This window comes from Barbus barbus (genome assembly GCF_936440315.1).
Source record: "Barbus barbus genome assembly, chromosome: 26".
In the NCBI taxonomy this organism is placed as follows: Eukaryota; Metazoa; Chordata; class Actinopteri; order Cypriniformes; family Cyprinidae; genus Barbus; species Barbus barbus.
Genome location: NC_136754.1, coordinates 25,861,444 through 25,886,002, shown reverse-complemented (window position 1 = coordinate 25,886,002; position 24,559 = coordinate 25,861,444). Strand labels below are relative to the sequence as shown.

Here is a 24,559-nt window from a genome sequence, read left to right as displayed (position 1 = left end):
CCAAACTGGACAGCACAAAAACAGCAACTTCCAGTATAGAATAAGCCGTTTTTGCAAGATACAAGCTGGATATCTGTTGGATTTTTGTATTGAATTAATTAGAAATGTCCCCTGATATAAAAGTGATCATTGCTTGAAGTGAAAAGTTAATGAAAGATTTGTAAAATTGATAATGGAGTCCATGGACATGGCATGTACCCCAAATTATAGAATCACTCTTAAACTCAGTGTAGAAGAACGAATAGTATATAAAGTTTAAAGATTTAGAAGAGTGCCTAGATGTGTGTAAATCGTTTTAGCATATGTGGAGATTGCAGATTGATGACACATCCCCTGCTGTCAGGCTATATAGTATAGGCCTATACAAAAACAGCATTACTTTGATTTAACATGACGAGTTAGTCTGTGACTACCTTGAAACGGATAACGGATAGTCTCTTGATAAATGACAGAATTTGGTTTGTTTCATAACAAGCATGACCTGAGGCTACCTGCAGTGTTTCGGTGCTATGCCACTAGAGTTAGTGGTCAGGAGATATGCAAAATGCATATTTTTGCTTATAACTTCAGAATGGTTTGGCCAAAAATCACAAAACTGGTGTTAAACACAAAATCTCTTTAGATTAGGTGCATCATGCCGAGCTGAATGATACCCAATTGTCCCATGTCAGCCATTTTGTATTAAAATGCTATATTTTACGAACGCATTGGCGTATTGTTGCGAAACTTGGTATGGGTCATCAGCACGATGCCCTGAAGGAGCCTGAGAAGTTTTGAGCCAAATCAAATATTCACATGCTTATAACTTATTTTCACAAGTCACCTTTTTAGACTTATGAATCCAGCGATACCAAACTTGGCAGATTTTGCCTTATGGTTTGTGTAAGGTTGCATTTTAGTGCTTAAAAAAACATAGAAATCGTTTCTCCGATCGACATGAAACCACCATAGGAAATTCTAAAACGTAGTGCTGGCTATACGTTAATGCCCAATTGCCAAAAATTTGATAGTAAGTGGCACAAAAATGCAAACAAAATCAGCCATCAGTCATTTTTTCTCTTCTCATATATAAAAATGCCTATAACTCCAAAACAAAATGAAATAATTTCACCAAAGGACAAATACAACTTTTGGTGTGATTTTGCCTCTTGGTGGCGCTAAAACATGAAATTACCATTGACTATAACAATAGAGTATTATGATATAAAATATTATATTTTTCGAATGCATTGGTGTACCATTACGAGACTTTGTATGTACCATCGAGACCATGACCTGAAAGTACTCAAAAAGATTGGTCAAAAGTTATAACGAAATTTCAAATAAATGCTAATAGCTTTCTGTGAATTTTTCTTATTGTAATGAGACTGGTATTAATAGATTCCTTGGGTCATGCTGAGAACAGTGATAGCAATGTTGCCATAGTCAGCCAAACTTCCTGTCTGCCATTTTGATTTATGTTGAAAACCTACTTTTTCAAAGTCCTCAACCGTTTGCCCAATTTTCTCCAAACTTGTGTCGATAGACAAAACCGTTTTCGTACAGCGCCACAACTAATTTTAGCATGGTGCTAAAATGACCCTGAGGCTATACCTCTGCAAAGCTTTGACATAATGACTGTGTGCCATTGTCACCTCACACAGAACAGCGCCACCTGTTAGTCAAAAGTGATAAGCCATTTAATCATATTACTAGAGGTTGTATTTATGATTTTCAGCCATTTCAATTGAAATCACCCTAAAATTGCTTTTAGTACTCGTTGCATTTGGTCTGATCATGCTATGCTTAGCTCCTCATTTTGCCGCTGGAGTGCTTGGACCCGTAATTGCTGCTTGCAGCTATATTTGTTATTATTATTATTATTTATGCAGTGCCTGGGTTTTGTGGAGTGTTATGAACGGGCTGTAAAACAAAGAATGTGGGCAACCAACCAGTTGCTGGTAGCCACTTACTTTTATAGTATGAAAAAATAAAAATACTATGGACGTCATTGAGGACCAGAAACTGACAGAATTTTCATTTTTGGGCGATCTAGCGCTTTATTACCCAACAAACTATTTTTTGGTTTGTTTTTGTAATAACCAAAACCCCTACCAAATTCAAAAAAAATATTTCCATTCCTGGCCCAGCTACCCCAAGACTGCAGTAAATGTACAAAGTATGAATAGTTCCCTAAATAATACATTGAAAAGTTTTTTTTTGCAATGAAATGCCTTTTTGTTGGAGGCTGCCTTTGTCTTTGCTTGTGTTGTTTTGGGTGGTGGAGCACAGTCTACCTAAGAAAGATAATTGTATCAGTTTAGGCTTATTTTTTTAGGATTTTGAATGTGAAAAAAATTGACAAAATGATGATTGTACAGTATTTCTGCAAGACTAATCAAATAAGCAGATGCGTGACTGATCATGTGACTCTTTATACAGACAGTCAGATGTTCTTGTTTTCGAGTGAATTATTCCCTAGCTGGAAAACATGATCATCAGATATTACATAAACTTGAGGAGCTCATGCAGTGCTGCTGTTATTAAAACCAAATGCTACATTCTGGTATTCACACACTATACAACATACACAGTAGAACCTAAATGCAATACTCTTGATGCCACAGGAGACGGCATTTCTGCATTCATAGAAATTCATAAGCACAGACAGAGAACACTATTATCAAAATATATTTTATTCTGGACTTTCATTTGATCTGACTCAAATCACAACAGTCAAATCAACATCGCAGTGAGTGATTTCTGCAAGAGAGTGAGCAAAACAGGAAAAAGAACTAAAAAAGGAAAAAACTAGATTAAAGATTACCTAAAGTGAGACAAAAATCACTGAACAAGTATATACATGGTCCAGGATGTTTTGATATGCCCATGTACGTGCTTTTGCTTAGAGCTAAAAACAACATCAGAATTACAAAAGATTTTAAAAGTACAAAATTTCAAAGGGCCGTGGACACAGCAAGCAGAGTGCTAGGCTTCGACGACCAAGAGAAGCAAACGCTTGCACGCACACTGTAAAAAGTATATCTCTTTAAAATTAAACATTATAAAATACCATTCCACTGTCATAGACAATATAATAAATAATGTATTTTCGTACAATCTACTTGTTGATTATATTAGAGCAAGCTTCGAAATACTCATCTTAAAAATAAAAAAAAAAGGACATTTTGATCCTTTTAGGAGGGGATGCAGATTCGTGGGAAGAAAAAGGCATTTGTTAGCATTTTGAACTACACACACACACAAAAAGTTACAAGTTTAAACCAGCCGCCTCACTCTCTAATAATCATCATCAGAAGATCTGGTTCATTCAAGTAAATGTTTAATATCACTCAAGTAATTTCAGTCCAAAGGATAAAAAATGTTTTAAGTGCTCATTGGATTTCATGGGAGTACGTGCTGTAAAGTGCTGAGAGGCGACATGAGTGTGCTGGCTAAAAGCTGCTTCTCTGAACTATGACTGTCTAATGGTATTTTATAAAGACACGTGACAGCATCTAGTGAACTCTAAATCAATGTGCCGTCACCTGAAGAAACCAGGCTGCGAGAAATCCCAAACATCAATGTTTACATTAAAATCGGTCCAGTATAACAGTAGCATGTAATAGTAAAAATACCTGTGGTCACATTTACATTTTTCCACGTCAGTTTCTGTTCACACCATACAATCACTGCGCAATGACGTCATTTTACAAATTAAAATAGTGAGCAAAATGGGCGGAAACGACACCACCTCAGCCTCCACTTCCCAACTGCCTGACTGGAACTGAATAATAATAAAAAAAAATATTCGCACCGACCCATAATTCTGTCACTCACGTGAAGCCATACAGACTACAGCCGTTACAGTCACACACACACACACACACCAATTCACTGCAGCACTGAAAGAGTAATGACCAGACCGGATCAGTCAGAGCTCGGACCTCTATAGAAAAGCAGGAAATGACAGCACGACGCAACACTAAAGAAAGAACATCAAATCGGAGGAACTAATCTCTGTAATAAACATTTTTAAGTGAGCTGTCATGTTAAATACCAATGTAGGAGGACAATCATGAACTCCCCAAAAAAAGTAATGGGTAACCTGATGTTGAAGCTATGTGTTCTGTAATAGCGAGAGTGAATGTGCCGTTGTGTTTTTAGGGTGGGCCTATCGGATATTTTAAACGTACAGGCTTCACCTATGAGTGTCACCCATTCATGCACTGCAAGTTCGGTTTTGTCTTGCCACAAAGTTGCATAGGTTGTATAAAAGAACACAGGGCATTCGTTTTAGAAAATATAGTTGAGTCATTTAATAGGATTTCTGTACTCTTATAGAAATGTATAAAAAAAAAAAAAGATCAAATTATTTCTCAAAGTTTGGCAAAAAAACAACAAAAAAAAAAATCCTTGAGCATTTTTGGAGAACAGTTCCAAAAGTCGCAGAGCCACTAAACATACAGCGCCAATACTCAATAATCACACGGCCACGAGTTGGCCATATTCAACAGCTCTGCTCTTTAGCTCATGCAGTTACACCTAAACCATCACTGAAGCGCTGACGTGTGCAATATGCGCACGACAGCGGCGTGGACCTCGGCCCTCTGGGTTTGGAATGATGAACACAGGAACTAATGAGGTGTGTGTGGGTGTGTGTGCATATGCGGTGTATTTCTCTTGTGTCCAGTGTGTCTGTGTATAACAGTTCTCTGGCACGCTGATCTTGTGTGTCGTAAGCGTCATGGGTCCGTGTTGCGATGGACCGTTGGTCTGGGCTGCGGTCTGGCGCCTCACGGGTCGACTACAGCAGTGGATGATGGGCCAGGGACAGTGGGTAAATTTGGCTATGCACACATTCATAGTCGGTCCATGGCGTCCCAACAGCAACGTCATTTCCTTAGGTCTAATACACAAACCTGATAAAGGGAAGAAAAGTTATTATGAAATTTGTGAGATTATAATGGCAACTTGTTTCCACCATGGGATTCAAAACAAAGGTAATAAAACTCATTATTGCAATTTTACATCTCAAAATTCCTCAATTCTTTTTTGTTTATGGCACAGAATTTTTTAACTGACTTTTAACAACTGCTTTCTCTCACAATTATGACTTTTTTTTTTTTTTTTTTTTCACACAACTGCGAGTCTTTGCAGTTCTGAGAACGGCGAGGAAAAAAGTAAGAATTGTGAGAAAATTATCAGCAATTTATTTTTTTTTAAATAGACATTTTTCCTGAACACGGAAGTCACGCCTGACTCTTAACCGGAAGGATGCTTTCCATTTCCGGTCTCCAGTGTTTCTAGTCAAATTAGCGTATATTCCAAACTGATAATCTAATGTTAAACCCATTAAAATGTTTAAAAAAAAAGCACATGGCTCCATATCGCCATCCCTTTCCAGTGTCACAATGACCGTCATTTGTCAGTGCCTCACTCCTCAAAGTTTAATGAGTGTGTAGATGACACGAAGCTGCGACGTTAGCTACATTAAATGTGTAGTGATGCAGAAAACGTGGACGGAAGCCAGGAATCCAGTCATAAAAACGGAATTTACAGTTTAACGCGGAATGTCAGGGAATTTGTCAAAGTTTGGATGAATTAATCAAAAGTAGGTCATTACACTGCAATCAAATTGTGATGCAGACTTGCATTTGTCGCAAAATTCTGCGTGTCTCTGTGTTGATGAATGGCGCAGACGTGCGAGTTTGTTTACTACTCGTACTGAAGCAAGCGTGACGCTCGTGGAGATATTCGCGTCTGCTGAGGACATAAACACATGAACTATATCTCCAGAACTGCTCTGAGAGTCACTTCATGAGCAACTCGTCAAAATAAAAGTTTGGTTTAACACGAAGTCACTGTGGCACAAATACATTACTATTGTTCAGTAGAATGTACGTAATACTAGTACTACTACTATTAATATGATCAAAACTTTATTTTTAAGGTATAATCATACAATATTTCTTCAATGTTTTAATTGTAAAAGTAAATCCCCTTTATTTGTCAAAAATAAAATGTTTAATTTTCATAAATTAAATTAATGTTTTATGCCTAGGGATGTAACGATACATCCCTAGGCATAAAATAAATTGAAGTGACTTACATTGTCTGACTATAACACCGTTGCCTGATTTTGCTCTATTTCGTTGACGTAAATTGTTTGAAAAAGTCACAGCTGAGCCGCTGCGCATCTCCATTCAAACACAGCGGTGTCTCGTTTATGAATGAACGTGTGTTTTTAAACGAATCTAGTGAGTCAATAATTAAATTACCCATTCATAAAGACAGTCACTTGCTTTATTCCTGAATGAATCAGCCGTTCGAACGAATCAATTGAATGAATGATTCAGTGATAAAATCAGTGACTTGCCGCCACCTACTGGCAGTTTAGTTTCATTAACATATCATTTCAGTTATTTAAATCATTAAATATTTCTATATTCAAAATGTTATATTTAAAACATTAATCTCAACATGAATTTATAAATGTAATTGCACTCTTGCCACCTCCGAGGCTCATTAAATATCTGAAAATACACCTACATGCCACTTTTGTGTTCTTCTGTTCCACCTCTGTATAAATTAATTTGAATACCGATTTCATTTGATTGGTAACTTATTCTTCTACTTGTGTTTTAATTAGAAATTTTAAAAAGCTTATAAATATATATTTTTAAATTTGACATAAAAATGACATGCTTTTAATAAAGTTAGAAAAACTAAATAACAAAAGGTAAAAATAAAACTCCCCTGTAAATCACTTTAAGGAGTCAAATATCACCTCGTAATAGGAAGGCAAATTTTTGACCAGATTTTTTGATTAAAGATTAGAAAGTTTGGAAGAGACATGACAAATTTTGTTTTGAAAACCACTATACATTAAAATCTGTAGACATAAATAAATGAAGATGATTGATTTAGCCCCGATGCATCCATTTATTTTCCACCCCAGAATCTTTAACCCCCCATAATGTGACCCATGTAAGGGGGGGGGATACCCCCTCAGTTAAAAAAAAAAACGAAATTCAGGCCCTGAGACAAGCTTTTTGTTTAATAAAATTGTATTTAACCATTAAAAAGGAGTTCAGAAAAAATGGAATTTAGAATTTTTTTTAATGGAATTTGGGAAAAAATGAAAGGACTGGAGTCCTTTTACTGGAGATTTCATAGGGCCCTACTTTTGTGCTTCTCATTACAAGTATGGAAAGATGGCTGGTACATCTTGCGCTCTCAAATGCAAGTAAAAGTGACACAAACTCAGAAGAAAATTTTTTTGGGTGGAGCAGTATTTACTGTGAACTAAGCCGTACTGACAATGCCGGTGAATAATGAACCGCTCGCGTGTAAGACGCCTCTGCATCATGATTTTGGATTTATTTTAATTAATCGTGCAGCCCTACTTAAAACTATAATGGCTTTCAAACAGATTCAGTTCATGCTGTATCTACATCATAGCCAAAGGACATTTGAGTGACTTTGCAACACAAACTCACCGATCCATCTGATGCACTTGCGCCCACTTTGTCTCCAGTGGAGTTCCAGCATACTTCAAAAATCCCCCCCGTCCCTCTATAGCTGTTGACTAAAGCACCACTCTGTAGGGAGGAAAACGAAACTCAAGTTAAAAACGCCAATCATAATGACAGATCAGTACGTTAGCCAGGCCAGTTAATGATCAGCAGATGAAAACTGTATCGATGATTAATGCTCCTAAGCATATTTATCAAAACACTTGATAGACTTGTCTTATGTCTAAACATCTAAATTAGGGTATAAACGGCTAAACTGATGTTGCCATTTGGAACATTTTAAAACGATTAAAAACAATAAAATACAAACTTTTATTTTCAGATTTTATTTACAAAACTAAAATGAAAATAAAAATGGATGAGTTAGATGTGATTGTGAAGGAAAACCTGGATGTTCAGTATTAGGGACAAAGGATGTAATGGCATTTGCATTTGTTATATTATCTGTTGTCATTTTATATTATTAATATTGGACAGTATTAGACATGTATTTTTTCTTTCTTATATCAGTCAAGACTGGATATTTCTATAATAACTGATAATGATTTCTACATTTTTTCCATTTAGATTTCCTTTGCCGTCTTCTAATTCTCATATATAGTTAATCTTTCAAAACACTTTTTCAGTCTGTACATTATATTTCCTCATTTAAAGGAATTAATTATCAGCTTATACACATCCTTTCAAAGGTTTGGGGTCAGTAAGATTGTTGTTCTTATTTTAAATTTTTTAAAATCAATTAATACTTTTATTCAGGAAGGATGCATTACATTTATCAAAAGTGACAAAAGACATTTAAAATCATTCTCTTCACAAAACAATTGGCCAAAGCAAATGCGTCTAAAAAAAAAAAACAATGAGACTTTAATATTCTCATGTGAATATGTAATCAGTATTAGTTTGTTAAAGAGCCTATAGTACCTGTGTGTTCCAGATATGCACACACTTGTCGAAGGAACCGCTGGCCAGGTGCCGCCCATCTGGGCTGAATGCCACGCTGTAGACGGGCTCCTGGTGTTTGGTCAGTGTGTGGATGCAGGCGCCACGCTCCGCATCCCACAGACGCACCGTTGAATCGAACGACGCACTTTAGGCAGAAAATAAGACAAAAAGAATTAATTTAAATTTAGCCAATCAAAATGAAATTTAAAAAAGACAGGCTTTCCAAATGAAGAGTGTTGTTGGTTGGTTGTGTACCTGGCCAGCATGAGGTTGGCATTGGGGTTGTTGGTTCCAGGGCCAGTTGGGCTCCATTTGATGGTGTAGATCTCCTTACTGTGGGCTTGCAGGTCATGAACACAAGTGTCCTGTTTCATGCTCCAAAGCTAACGTTCAATACAAATCACAATATCATTATAACACTAACTGCTTGCCAATTTCACTTGGATGAAATGAAACATTCAGCACATTTCCCATTTGTTCTTAAAATCCCAAATACTTAAAAATGAATAAATCAGCCAGTGTAACATGTAATACTTTAATAATTGACAAAACAAATACAGTTCTTTATTTATAAAAAAATAAACAAATCTTTCCTGTGAAATTCAGTAATTCTGTAAAAGTAGTAATACCATTATAATCTTCCCAGCAGAAAAAAGCAAACAAACAGCAGAACCCCTCCCAAAACACAATAGAACATGTAATGGATTTAAGGGTTATAATGGGAATTGTATTGGTTTTAATGTAAACTATAATGGTGTCTACTGGTATTTGATGCATTCTATTGGTGCGATGTAATCTAGCAGGTGGCAACCAATAGAACAACAGTAATTCCTATCGGAATAATGCCCAAAACAAAAAGGAAATTTTTCTGTGATGGTTTCTATTGTTTGTTTTTTTCAGCAGGGTAACGATACTCATACTGTGCTGCACAATATTGAGCTGAAGCTTGACTTTACAAATTTCAAATCATAAATCAAATCGCAATCTGTCAAAAAAAAAAAAATCGTAATTAAATATTTTTCCCCAAATCGCACAGCCCTAATTAGTAAAAAGCTAAAATCATCAAAAGAGAGATGGCAGGTTGGTTCTCTCTCACCTTTAGGGTCATGTCATCAGAGCAGGAAGCCAAGAGATTTCCTGTTGGATCCCATTTGATTGCATTGACTTCATTCTGAGAATAAAGGAAATCTTCAGTTATGTAATCAGTTAGGATGTTTAACCCTACAATGTTGTATCTATCATATTTGGCGCATATTTGCTTATCCATGCTCCTCAGGAAAAAGAACAGCTAATTTCCAAAATGTCTGCCTCAGTCACAAAGTGCAAAAAAAAAAACCTTAAAAAAAAAAAACATTTAGCAGCACCTGCTAAATGCAGAAATTTGTATTTGTATTCCATATATGAGACCAACTGAAAACAATATTGAAAATGTCTATTAAAAATGATACAGTAGGTATTTGAAGTACATGTATTTCAATCATCACTGTAACGCATTGTCAACAATAATAAAGATGATCTTAATATTTAATCACTAAATTAAAACAATTGAAAACTTTAAAGGTCATTTTATTACGATATATTTACAGGGATAGATAATTATATCTATTTTTTTTAATATACGCAGCCTGTTCTGTAACAATGTATTTGCCACTATAATTTTAGTTAGTCAATATATTTTATATCTATGTAATTTATATCAAATTAGATTAAATATTAATAATAATAATACATATATTTACATTTACATTTATTTATTTTATACAATTTCTTTGGTTTCATCCTTTGTTGTCATTGAAACTTTGTTCTGACCAAATTTTTTTTAGTTTAGAATGAATAAATGAATATATAAATAAATGCCTCAAATGTGAGATAGATATATATGCATGCATGTATGTACAGTCATGGCCAAAAATATTGGCACAATATGATCAAAGAAGGCTGTGAAAATTAATCTGCATTGTTAATCCTTTTGAGCTTTTATTTAAAAAAATTTACAAAAATCTAAAAAAATTAAAATGGTGGGGGGGGGGCATATCATTATGAAATAAATGTTTTTCTCAAATACACTTTGGACACAATTATTGGCAGAAATTCTAAGTAAAATATCTCTGAAGTATATTCACAATTTTGAGCACTCCAGGGTGATTATGAACATGAAATTATCCAGCCATGGCTTCCTGTTTCACAGAAATATAAATAGAAGTGAAAACAAAGCCCAAATTCCCTTAATCATCCATCACAATGAGAAAAACCAAAAGAATATATTTCTGATGTGCAGCAAAAGATAATTGAGCTTCACAAATTGGTGAAGTGGCTTTAAGAAAAGAGCTAGAGCAGTGAAAATCCCCATTTCCACCATCAGGGCAATAACTAATAATTTCCAATCAATAGGGGTGTATACCTTGGAGAACCTGGCGATACGATACATACCTCGATACACAGGTCACGATTCGATACGTACCTCGATACAGAGCTGTCTCGATACGATTTGATACAATGTGACACGATTCGATACGATTCAATAAAAATACATGGGCCAGAGCCAATTAGTTAATGCTGAACACATTTACTCAACAAACAGAACTCTGCATTTTTCTTCAATTTATTGAAGACAAAAGTGCATTATAACAAAGTGCATTTTGCTTAAATATTTGCAACTTTAAGTGCTCTGATTAATTGTACACAAATTGTATTAATCTGGAAATTACCACAAGTCAACATTTAACTTTCCAAGGGTACAGTCTGAGCTCACACAAGCACAAAATCTTCTTCTTATTATTCTTAACTTCTTATTAAATCTTCTTATAATTCTTTTTTGTGACACCATGTACTGCCATAACATATTTCACTATGAAATCACTTAAATGCTACATCTTGCTTTAACATTTTCCATGAGTTTTTTTGAAACTCGCGGGCGCCGCTGCGCCCCCTAATGGCTGGGCGGAGTATCGATACTAAGGGCTAGAATATCTGTACTGTATACTGTATCTTTTTTTATTATATCGGTATATATCTAAGAATCGATATTTTGAGCACACCCCTACCAATCAACATAAAACGTTACGAAACTGCCTGGAAGACGACGAAAAAAAAAAAAAAAAAAGTGATATTTCTGACTATGTAAGGCTTTACAGGGTCAAAATATCACTTTTGAGGGTTTCTGGGAGACCAAACAGTCAATGCAAAAAAACAATACAAAAAAAAAAAAGTAAATATTGATGAAGATTTAACAAGAGAATATATGCAATAGAAGAATATCTAATGTAGGTGGCTTACTGTGTGGCCCTGGAATGTTTTGACTGGTCTGTCCTGGCCCAGTTTACACACGTGAATGCACATGTCCGTGCTGCAGGAGGCAAACGTGTTGTTGCTCTGCCAGTCCACGTCCAGAGCCGGAGCTGCAGGCGGAAAATGCAAATTACATCATTCATAATCATTCTTTTGAACCTAACTAATGCACAACCGATACATTTGGGAGACAAGGAAAAGGTATTCTAAATTGAAACCAAAAGTAGATTTCTATCTATAACAAAGAACCCTTCTCAGTGCGGGGTTAAAAAAATCCCACATCTAATCGCTATACAGAAATACTCTCTCTGAAGATCCTCCAGTTCACATCATAAACATACAGCTGAAAAAACCTGTCATCCATATGTTTATTAATTAGTGTATTGACTTTGATAGCAGGAAAAAACTACTACGGAAGTCACTGTGGACCAGCAATTGTTTGGTTTTTCACATTCTCGTTCTTTAAAATAGCATTTATGTTCAGCAGAAGAATAACTCATTCAGGTTTAAAACCCGATTTAAATTTTGAGTGAGTAAATGATGGTATAAAAATAAAACACTATGACAGAAAGATGACAGAATTTTTATTCTTTAATGTTAAAACAACAAAACACAGAGAATTTTTTTTTTTACTTTAATAGGAATCAATCTATATAGTGTTTTATTTTTATATTTGTTCATTCAATTTCTTGAATGCCCCTGCTAAATATCCCTATTGTACCTGAAAATAAAGCACTGTTTGTTTTAATTGTATAATATATATAGAGAACAAAGATAAAATAATGACAAAGATTTTTTATCTTTGCCCACTTTGGCCTAAATATCCACCATTCTTTTTTATATGTTGTTACCTTGAAAGGCTTTGTCTTTATAATAGGGAAATTATTTTGGCTGCACTGCTCAGACAAAATAGTAAAACCAACATGACAAAGAATTGTGATGAAATTGTGAAATCGTGATATTTCCAAAAAAATAAATAAAAAAAATTGCGATATGATATTTTTGCCATATCGCCCACCCCTAGCTTGTAGTGATTTTTGTTACTCACCTGAATGGAATGGAAACTGCTGTTTGGCCTCTCCCGTGTGTGCATCCCAAATAATGGTGGTCTGAAAGGTGCAGATTCACATTAGCATGCCAACCTCACCACATCATCTTATTTTGACAGCATATAATAATCACATAAGACTATACCTTATCAACCCCAGCGCTGAGGATAAAATTTCCTTTCTTGTTCCACTTTAAAGCAAATATGGGACCTTTGTGCTGCCCCAGTGTACTGGCAAGATTACCTGCCCGTTATGGGACACTTATTAGATAAACAGGATTTTGTAACTGATGAAGTAATGATTTGTGAGTATATAAAGCTCACCATCTTTAGTCCATATCCTGGCAAAGCCATCATAGGATCCTGTGGCGAGAAGTGTACCTTCACTCTGTCCAAAACAAGAAATAGAATATGAATTTGAGTAATTTGTTCTTTGTATGAAGTGTGTGGAAAAAAGAAAGAGGCTCAGATGCAAAAGCTGCAAGCAGGGTTCCTGTGGTTTATAAGCGCTAGTCCCAGCACTCACATTCCAGTCCAGTGAGGTGACGTCTTTGTTACTGGGTACATCCTGCCCCCCCTCCCGAATGCAGTGCCGCAGCACCAGCTGAGTGGATCCTCCCGCACTGCTCTCACTCAGGTTCCATATCCGTGCGGTTGAGTCTCCAGAGCTGATGGCAAGAACAAAACACAGAGATGAACTCCCATTCAAAAAGTACAGGACATTAAGCTAAGATGTGCAAATCAATAACTGGACTTCTGTCATGTCAACTCTCAGGAAGATTAGTACGTTAATATGCAAGGCAATGTTGATGTGTTTGGTCTTAGTGGAATAGATCTGCTACACTGCTGCTGAGCAAATACAGAGACTTGCAACTGCCAATACTTGCACAGACACGCTGTACAGAGCATGTAAGAAATACTGCTGCTGCTGCACATATAACATATGAAATAACCCTTAAATATAACATCTATACAGGTGGAGCTGGGGATGTAGGAGTGTTTCTGAAGCACACTGTTGCAGCAAGCTCTAGCCAAGTATTTGAATGTTGTGCAGCAAGCTCATTGGCTGCTGATGCGAATGAAATCAGTCAGCTGCGCCATGTGAATAACGATGTCATTATATCAGATTGAGATAGAAACTGCGAATCATCCTGCGACCATCTAGAGTTTCATGACAGAGTTTTTATTAAAATTCACAGTTTGAGAAAATACACTGTGGCTTTGGCTTAATACCAACCCAGATGCCAGCAGATCACTGACAGGGTTCCAAGCACAGATGAAGACCTCAGACTCGTGGCCCCGCAGCACCATGGCCTTACTGGCTGGGATCTCCACAGCCCTGTCCACCTCCATCATGTCTGAATGGTGGTCTTTCAAAAGAAGAGGCATTATTAGGGGAGGGAGGGAAAAACAACAACACTAGATTCTACAATGCATCACAATTCTCTCTTTTATGATTCTGAGATCATTTTTCTGTGTATGTGAGATGACACAAAAATTACATATTTTGATTCAAAACGGCAAATTTTGCAGGTATGATTTATACTTGCTTTGATGTTTGGAATATTTACTTAGTTTAGTTAATAATTCTTCACATGCTTTGATTTAACATTAATTATTTGTAATTATTTTAAAAAGTAATTTGAATTATGAACGTAATTTAATAAAACTGCACAAATAAATTTGATATTTGAATAAATTTTGACAAGTCTGTGACCTTCTTAATGAATAATATTAAAGTATCTTAAGAATTGTTTTAGAATTGGATCGTGAGAATTAGAATGTGATTGTGAGGTGCTTAAAGATTCCCACCCCAGACATCATTCATCCTAAAGACAACCAATGTGCTTAATTTATACATATAAATGAACAGCCATAATGTTCTTTAAAAATGCAATTTTTTTTGTTTAAACTTAAAAATTAGAACTACACTAAAATAAGCTTGACTAAAAATGAAAAAAAAAAAAAAAATCAATAGCAATAACTAAAACTAATATTAAAATAAAAACTCAAAATATAACAAATACAAGCTAATCCAAAATGATAAATACTATAACAGTATAACCTCTAAAAAAACACTGGTTATGGTGGGAAATGTCTATTCATGACTGATGGTATATCAGCAAAAACCAGACAAGATGTTATTTAAACAGGTCGGTGCCACAAATATGCAAAGAACATTAATCTGGGGTTTACAAATGTACTGTGTGAAACCTTGCAACCTGAAAATCCAGGATTAATTCCTAACCCAGTGTAAAGACTGAAAACAATAACCCAGGATTCACTTAAACCCAGGGTTGAGAATGACCAGAGGTTAATGGCTAATAATTAATAGTTGATATTGTGAAAAGCCCTTATGAGGATAGGTAAATGCTGACAATTTTATTTGTGGTTTTTGGAAAAGTCACAGGTTCAACCGTGTTATGGACTAAATAGTATTCCTTATTGACAATTTCAACAGTTCTGACAAAGTAATGTTGAGCGTGAGCTTACTAGACAGCATGTGAGATCCATTCTCCTCTCCATTAGCCGTGTTCTCTCCGTTCTTGGCAGCGGTGGCTGCTGTGGTGCTGGAGGCGGCGGCAGCTTGCTGCTGAGCCAGTTTATCCTTATACACCTGCTGCCTCGTTTGCACCACGTCTGGCATCACTGCATCAATCAACGATAGCGACTCGATCGGTCGTCCATCAAACAGAGTACCGTCCTGTGACACATTACACAAAAGGTACAAGAAGGTTGAGCACATTTTTTCAGATTGAGCGCATCTTGCATATGTAATGGGCAAACCGCAAAATATCCATATCTGGTAGCAGTACCAGCGCTGACCTCATTGATGCTGACTTCAGCCTCCACATACTGCAGGCCTTTCTGGATGATGGAGATGAGGGCAGCAGGGGGCACCAGAGCTCCGTTAATGTTGGACTGGCTGATGTGGCTCTCTATGCCAAAGGTGAATGCTGAGTGGGAGAAGCCTGCAGAGGAAAGGAAGACAGCTCCTGTTACCATTTAGGAAGAAGTATTTGTGAACAATGAGGCCAAAAGTATTGGTACTCTGGTTCCAAGTCAATAAAGAAACTAAAAATGTTACATAATCGATAACAGTCTGCCTGACCCAATTTTGTCTATTGTTAGCCTAATACATTTTTAAGATTTCACTTGGCAGTGTTTGGGTTAAAGGTTAAGACTAGGTTTAGCACATTTAATTTTCACTTGCCAACACCTGAACACTTACTGGCTGAAAGTTTCACTCTCTGTCATTACAGTGCACTATTCCCATTGATATCAAGAGATGTGCAATCTGTAAACTCTAGTTTGAAGGCATTAAAAGAGTTTGAAGGGTTAAATTATTGAAATTGTTCACTAACTAAAGTGAACTATATAGTGAAATACCACTGGTATTAGTTCTGACAACTTTAAATGAACAGCATATAATAATAATAATTTAAAAAAATCTAATTTTTACACTCCAAGAACAAAAAGTGTGTGATGTTTGCTCAAAATACACCGTCAAAATGTGGATAATTGCCAAGGAGTTTCTATGCAGTTGCTATTGTCCTGAGTGGTTTTTAGTATGCAATGTGGGTTCTAGGGTGTTCTGGGTGGTTCGTTAGGTGGTCGAACCACTAATTAGTTCCTAGGATATAACATGTCAGAGGGCAAAAACCTGCCACTGCATGCAATATGAAACAGTGTACACACAGAGTATGTGCCGTTAGCTGAAATGAAGAAGCTAGTGTGCAGATAATGATCAGATACACACCTGACTCCTGCAGGTATCTGTAGACCAGGAAATTGACCTCATCACTGCTTATGCTCATTTTGGATCCTGGGTGAACCAAGAGGTCAAGGCGAGAGTGGAGCCTGGAAAACAAAGGCACGTTGTGTTACTGTGCTTCACCATCAGCATAGAGCATTGACATTACCGGACACACTTTATATAGCAGACACCAACTTGTAAAGAAATGTATACTTTTACAAGGTATGTATACGAGGACATGAATGTATAATGTTTCAAATAAAGTTTTTTTTTTTTTTTTTACTTTCTATTCAAAGAATCCTAAAACACAATACTTAAAAAAAAAAAAAATAATAAAAAAAAAAATAAAGGTTTCCCAAAAAATAAGCAACAAACCAGTAAGGATGCTGATTTGGGATTAAATTCGATTATGAAATATATTAACACAAAAATTAAGTAATTAACAGTAAATTGTATAATATTTCACAATATTACCAACCTTTTCACCAGCTGATAGCTCGTAAAATTCTAAATCAACTAAAAACAACAATTTTATTTATTACCTGTCATTTATTAAACAGGTCATGCACATTACGTATGTCATGTTTGTCTTCATAATTTGGGGATTTAAATTTTGCCTGCTGCTTTAACTTTTTTTATTTTTTTGCTAAGGTGAAAAAATATAAAATGAAGTTACAAGTTTTATATTTTGTAACTTCCTGACACAAATAAGTTTTAAGTATTTGATAGATCGATACATAGAGAGACAGATATAAATAAGTAGTACATCTGACTGGCTTGTACAATTTTACAATCCCAGCCAAGGTGGCTAGATGCAGTAAACTTACTCTCAGTACACAATCAACGTAAGCCTTTTAATCAAACAGAGAACTGAACATGACCTCCTTGACTGAACTTTCTCATGGAAGCCCATTAGAGCCCTGGGGACATTTTCCAGCCATTTACTCACCACTGGAAAGAACTGTTAGGAAGCTACACAGTAGGGACGGATATTGCGATGGGAAGAACTGTATGTGTTAAACAAGAGGAAATACTCCAGATGCACTCGTACAGCCTCTTGTTTGGTCTTTAAGCCTCTTTCACAGTCTAATAAGCCTTCACGTAAAACAGCAACCCATCATATTACATGACTCCCTGTTGTTTATGTTGTGTCAACAGCCCGAAAGTGCAACGGTTTCCATATTGACAATCAAATAAAATGTGCTTACGCAACATAACATTCTTAAGCAGTGTAAGATCAGTCTGGCTATATGTCTTCACATTAAAATCTTTTATCAGACAGCCATCGTAATCACAGACCAGAACATTTGTTTTCTAGACAGAAAAACCCCACTGATTATTCAGATAGCAAAACTGTCTTTTTTTAAAAATACCCATTCATCTAAACAGCAGTTACTCAGCTGGCACAAGTCCCACACAAATACAAAAATTGGATTCTGTCATCAAATCTAAGACCTTTTCAAACGACTTTTTATGCAATGAAGGATATTTAAAGACTTCTTATAACTTAAAAATTTGAAACATGATTTTTAAGGATCCCTGTTAATAAAGTATGACACTTGCTTACCATGATACCAAGTGTGGATTAGATGCTCATACTCTTGCCATCCATGGGAGCAAAGTCAAATCAGCCTGCAAATAAAAGAATGTATTAGATACAATCAGTCTTTTATTTTTTCTCTTTCATTAAGAAGAGGCAACATTTTAACAGAATACAAGTGAAAATGTTTAACATCATCCATTAACTAGCAATTGTCATTTAACATCAGAATCATTTAGCTTTAAACAAATAGTAAATCATCATCACACATCACAATTTAGAGGAAAACCTCCAGCCTCTTTCACATGTCCATATTTCTGGAAACTGATTTTTTTAAATTAATTCAGTGGTGTTTGTATAAAATCATAGACAACGACAACATTCCTGGCCATTCACGGTGCTTCTTTTCAAAAGAAACTCATTTAGGCTAACTCCTCTATTCCCAAGTAATAATCATAAAGTTACATGAAGATTACATAAGTGTTACGTTCACACAGACACAGGTGTGGTCTGTGTAAAGTATCTGATACACTGGCAGGTTGTGACCTATTCCGCTTTAGCTGTACTGCGGCTCTGGATCTGATCACACAGCAGGCAAACCGCTGAACTGGCAGCTAATGCTGAGATAGTGAGATCAACCTAAAACAAGTCTCTGAAACTACTAGAATGATACTTGCACTGCACTAGTGGTTGACAGATATGAGCTTTATATGGCTGACCAATGCCTGATACAAAACTAATAAGATGTGCATAAAATTTCCTCAAAATCCATCAAAAGTATTTGAAAGGAAGGCCACTGGCCAGGCTTTTGGAAGCAAAAATGACAGGGCACAATATTTACCCCAATCACAATAACGATCCAGTGTTTCCCCTGCCATTATATCAGGGGGTATGTAAAGGTATTCACGGCAACCCCCCAAAATAAAAGTTAAGTTTAACTTGAAGACATTGCAGCAGAAATATATGACTATTGTTCAGTAGAATGCATGTAATAGGCTACTACTACTAAAATGATTAAAAACATATAATATTTCTTCAGTGTTTTAATTGTAATATTAAATCCTCTTTATTTTCCAAAAAATTAAATTGGTTTAATTGTTATTAATTAAAAGATCAATTAAATGACTGTTTCATGCCTTAAAAATGTAAACACACAAAAACCATAAAGCTACTGTAAGAATAAATTAAAGTTGCTTTATGCTTTCAAATAATTAGACATGCTAAAACACAGAATTTGGTAACAATAAAACATAAGGTTGGAAAGAATAAAACATTTCATAGTGCCCTAAATATGTAGTTTGTGTTAAACTTTGAATAAATTGAAGTCTCGTGATTTTAATTTAGACACGCTTTTTGATTAATAAAACTTAATTTAACCACTAAAAAGGAGTCCAGAAAAATTAAAACAGAAACCTAGGGGAAGCAAATAATATAACAACTTCCGCTATATTACACTAAAATTAGCTTGTAATGTTTGTTTTTACAGTTTCAACCATGCACCTTTACATTTATTTTACACAACGCAAGATAAAACATTAAAAGATTTAGTTTTCAGATTTCATTCATTAACGGCAGAGACTTTTGCCCCGGTTTTCAGTCTAAACGCATCTATGCTAGTTGCTGAAAGCCAGAGCCAGTCTAGTTTTTGGGCCGTCAGAGCTTGACAGATTTCCACAGATCAGTCTGAGGATATGAAACACCTTTGATATTTGGAGTCGTGTGTTCAGAACAACCTGAAAGTCTGTTAGCATGTGGTCATTTAGAGCAGGGTTTTAACTCTTTTAGATGCCACCAAGGACCCCAAAATATGATCATCCTCATGTAAGAGCCCTCCACGCAGAAATTGTAAAGGCATCTATACCAAGGATGGGCAACTTCGGTCCTGGAGGGCCACTGTCCTGCAGAGTTTAGCTCCAACCCTAATCAAACACATCAGAACAAGCTAATTAAGGTCTTCAAGATCATTAGAAAGCTACAGGCAGGTGTGTTTGATTAGGGTTGGAGCTAAACTCTGCAGGACAGTGGCCCTCCAGGACTGAAGTTGCCCATCCCTGATCTATACAGTTCACTTTTTTTTACACTATGGACAATTAATATTCCTTAGGAAAATATTTAGCTTCTATTAGGCAACATTATTACATTGCTTTTCTACTCACTATTAATACTCAACCAATAAACTTAATTATTTAACTTATTTTAATCTATTTTTTGCATTTGTATCAAATAACTAAATGTCCTTGTCCTTCAGAAAACAATAAACAACGCAATATTATACATCACAGAGCAAAGTCCTAATTATGCAGCAGCTATAATAATATTCATCATCATTGTTAAACTGTGTGGTCGATTATAGTTTCTCTAATCAAGTTTTCAGTAAAAGACACCCGTGCAATTAAAGGGTAGCGTTAAACAGGTCATTATATTAAATTACCTAATAAAACACAATAATACATTTAGTTAATAACACATCATTAAAAAACCTGAGTACTAATTTTTTTTTAATCTGATCGTAACTGTGACGCTAAGACCCTGCCGGAAGCGCCATGCATGTCATTCGATTATTAGCTTACGGCTAATGCGCACCGTGGATAAACGCCACCGGAAACAACAGACTCCCAGCACAAATGCAAAAAAAGAGCGATTCTAGTTCCAGCACGTGGCTGCTTCCATAGCAACGATGCTAACTAGTCGGTTGAATAAAAGCTAGTTGTTGTCAACGTCCATCTCGCGTGCACGGCGCGAGGAACCAGGGCGCCCATCCCCCACCGCGCGCAGCACGCGCTGCACGTTCACTCTGCTAAAGCAACACTTCTAATGGCTTATAAACACACTTTAGCAATCTAAAAACGCAAACGGAGCACGGAACGGTCAGCTCGCGCACGGCTGGGTTACGGGATGTGTTTGGAAGGAGAAGGAGAGGCTCGTCTTACTCGTGCCGATGCTTCCAGTCTCGTCAACCGCTAGCTTCTGGAGCTAAAGTACTGAACAAATGTGCCTCAGCGCCGACTGAAGGGTATCTCTCGACCTTTCCACTCCACAGCGATACTTCTGTCCTCGAATAATATCTATTTTCCTGCTTGTTTGTAGGGAATATAAAGGAATAAAAGAAACATTTAGCAGTATATGGACAGCCAAGCGCTTCAGAGGAAGCCGACGGCCTCAGACTAGCAGTAGGGCGGAGACTTTCCAGGCGAAAATGAGATATTAGGCCAATGGGGCTTCCTGCCAATCACAAATATATAAATAAAATAATAGTAGTAATAAAACACAAACAGATAAATTAAACATTATTAAATACATTTGAAATGCGGGATTAAAGCGAAATGTTGATGTGCGGTATTAAATTGTAATAGAAATCTTCTGATTTGTGCCGTATTGAATTTCACAGTCAACTTTTTTCAAAAATACATAACAAAACGTTAAAGTTCATAAAATAGGATTGATGTTCAAAAACACGGTTGAACGCCCAACCCCCACCACTGAAGTAGAAATTATTTTTGCCTGGCTGGTCACTGCCTGTAATTCCGCCACACCCACAATCTCCTCTGCTCAGTCATTCAATAACAGACTGACATCATTGGTCTGCGTATTACACTGCTATTTTCAATATACCATAAGTTTTCTAAAAGCATCGCAGTAGTCCCGTGACTTACAATCAGTCCCTTGAGTATTAGAACTGTTTTCCCCCTCCGTAGCTGGAAAAAATAAATAAATTATATATATATATATATATATATTTACACACAAAAATAAGTCTGGCCTAATTTAACTTGGTAGCCCCTGTACAAAGCTTTGTTCCCCCTCTATGTTTGGGAGATGATGACACAACAATGAAATATCTTTGCTGGTTGGGAAAGGTGTTATAGGATAGGACTGAGCTTTGAACCCATCAGATAAAACACCAGCATGCATGCTGTCCGGTTGAATTACTGCTTGACACATCATAATCCATACTGTATATCATTTTGTGTTTGTTCTATATTGTTCTCAGACAGGCGGCTATGATGAGATCAGTGTTTATGAGCATTATATAAGGACCACATTTTGGACACTACTAAAATTAATTTAGGATATATTTGTATAGGAAGCAGTACTTGTATCAGTGCATCTTAAATCCTGAATGTCACGTTCCAAGTAATGATTGTCTTATTGGATTTTATACCGCTAATAATTTGTACTGTGCAGTGTGATTGATTTCTGAATGAACATGCAATCTGTTCTCCCTCTCCGTAATATGACAGTCCTAAAAGTAAAGGTCAATCCAATCACTCATTCATTTGTTTTAAAGGAATAGTTTGTCCAGAAATGAAAATTAGCTGAAAACGTACTCACCCTCAGGCAATCCAAGATGTAGATGAATTTGTTTCTTCATCAAAAGATATTTGGAGAAATTAAGCATTACATCGCTAGCTCACCAATGGATCCTCTGCAGTGAATGGGTGCCGTCAGAATGAGAGTCTAAACAGCTGATAAAAACATCTCAATATATCACAATAATAAAAGCTGTGTGTTTGTAATAAACACATCCATTATTAAGACATTTAAACTAAAATACCTTCCATAATTCCTCTATACATAATATTGTATATCTTGTCTGAATCAAGAAATATGCACAGATCAAACATGAAAACAGTTCTAAACAAATATGTCAGTGGGTTTTGATGTGAGAGGACAACTGGTTGAAGCATTATTGGATTATGGACTTGTATTTCGGCAAGTTTAAACATGTTAATTATGGATTTGTTTCTTAGAAACACACAGCTTTTCGCCGACAAGATGTCACTTGCTGGACTGGAGTGGTGTGGATTGCTTGTGGATTATTGTGATGTTTTTATCAGCTGTTTTGACTCTCATTCTGACGGCACCCATTCAATGCAGACCATCCACTGGTGAGCATATGATGTAATGCCAAATTTCTCCAAACCTGTTCCGATGAAGAAACAAACTCATCTACATCATTAATGGCCTGAGCGTGAGTAAAATGTCAACAAATTCTTATTTTTGTGTGAACTATTCCTTTAATAAGTGAGTAATTAATGTTTTGCTGCTGTTATTAGAACAACTGTGCTTTAAAAAGGACAAAAAAAATAAATAAAAAAAATTCAGGTTTGCCCCTTTATTTTGCTCAGAGTGGCTTATGTGCAAATAATTCTGTCCTTGATGATTGTCTCTTACATGAATATATGCCCTTGGCAATTGTGTCAGATGTTTGTAGAGTTTTTCACGCTTCAGTACCAGCTTTATACAAAGATTGGATACAAACAGACCAATAAAAGTGTTTCCTGTATCCTTGGCAACAGCACTGGCGCTGGCTGTAAATGAGGCAATCAAATTAATGCTGGAACATAAAGCGGGGAAAGAGAGAGTAAAAACTGGAACACTCGGAGCCAGACACGATTATCCATTTTACACCAAATTTAGCGTGGAGTGAAACATCACACATTTGATGAGATTCTCAGCCACTGGTCTCCTATCAAAACACATATTGTCAGTTTAATTAGAATTGTAAGCGATGCATTTTGGTTGTCTTGTACAGTTGTCCCTAATTACTAAGACCTTTGCAATTCAGTTGTGGGACTGTTTTGGCCAACAAAGAGAGAGCAGGAGCAATGCTTCTGGCAAGCAGGGGAAAATGTGGCCTTTAAAATGACTTTAAAATCAATGTAATTTCAAACAAAATCATAAGAGATGAATTCAGATAAGAAACAATCATTCGATGTGTTAAAATCCAAGCACGCCCATTATGCCATTATGCTGCATCGCATAAACAACAGATTTAATGCACCACCAAGCTGTGAAACTGCCCAATGCATCTAAATGTGACTTCGGTTTTGATCATGGAAAGGTCATCGGTCTTAGAGTCTGGCATCACAATAACTACCAGATGGATGGTTTCCAGAGCTGTGTGTTCCCAAGATTACAGTGTTGTGAAATTTGGCGTACGCACCATTAACCTGAAATATTATGTCTGAGTAATGAATGGTACGAGGAGATGGCACACTTAAATAGCAGTACATTCATAACTCGCAGCACTCCAGAAATACACTGTAGATACAGATTGCATACCCAGCTTGTCTCTATATATAAAAATACAAATATGTAATTGCTGCAACTGGGAGGCCTTTAGTGCAACAACAACAAATTATGCTTGGATTTTCATTCCTCCAGGAGGTCAGATTGGACTCAAAACAACATTTCGGCACATTGTAGCCAGTTTTGATTAATTGACCTAAGAATTAGGTTTAGATTTAAAATAGTAATGGTGATTTTAGGTATGATGAGTTGAGGGAAAAGGGAACAACTCCACCCAAATATAGAAGCAGCACACACACACTTCTTAATGTTTAGCCAGTATTGAAATAACAGGCATGAACTCCAACAGAGACACCCAGTGGTACAAACTGGCATTAAGCCTATTTACCCCCTCAGTTCAACTCTGTTTATTTCATTTCTCTCTCCCTGACTCA

General features: G+C 36.2%; 1 protein-coding gene across 2 annotated transcripts; it reads right to left on the bottom strand.

Annotated features, from left to right (window-relative positions):
• Positions 1-2,654: 2,654 nt before the first annotated feature.
• LOC306845712 (F-box-like/WD repeat-containing protein TBL1XR1) lies at positions 2,655-21,272 on the bottom strand. 2 transcript variants are annotated; one of them, XM_079378662.1, is made up of 16 exons: positions 21,023-21,272; positions 18,120-18,184; positions 16,556-16,656; positions 15,622-15,767; positions 15,289-15,499; positions 14,033-14,165; positions 13,322-13,463; positions 13,120-13,183; positions 12,942-13,039; positions 12,796-12,856; positions 11,736-11,857; positions 9,556-9,630; positions 8,715-8,842; positions 8,439-8,604; positions 7,482-7,583; positions 2,655-4,901 (listed from the first exon to the last, which is right to left on the bottom strand). In XM_079378662.1, the coding sequence occupies exons 3-16, from the start codon at positions 16,611-16,613 to the stop codon at positions 4,875-4,877; spliced, it is 1,533 nt and encodes a 510-aa protein (XP_079234788.1). In that variant the 5' UTR covers positions 16,614-16,656; positions 18,120-18,184; positions 21,023-21,272; the 3' UTR covers positions 2,655-4,874. The 2 variants fall into 2 exon arrangements, with proteins under 2 accessions (XP_079234788.1, XP_079234789.1); XM_079378663.1 differs by lacking the exon at positions 21,023-21,272 and adding an exon at positions 20,676-20,861.
• Between the last annotated feature and the right edge of the window lie 3,287 nt (positions 21,273-24,559).

What these genes read in the sequence shown, in the direction of transcription:
- LOC306845712 (XM_079378662.1), bottom strand. Translation starts at nt 16,613, where the DNA reads ATGAGCATAAGCAGTGATGAGGTCAATTTCCTGGTCTACAGATACCTG. An exon ending in AGTGATCTGCTGGCATCTGG is followed by an intron (nt 13,464 to 14,032) that starts GTTGGTATTAAG and finishes TCTTGCCATCAG; the next exon opens with CTCTGGAGACTCAACCGCAC. An exon ending in CAGGATATGGACTAAAGATG is followed by an intron (nt 13,040 to 13,119) that starts GTGAGCTTTATA and finishes CATAACGGGCAG; the next exon opens with GTAATCTTGCCAGTACACTG.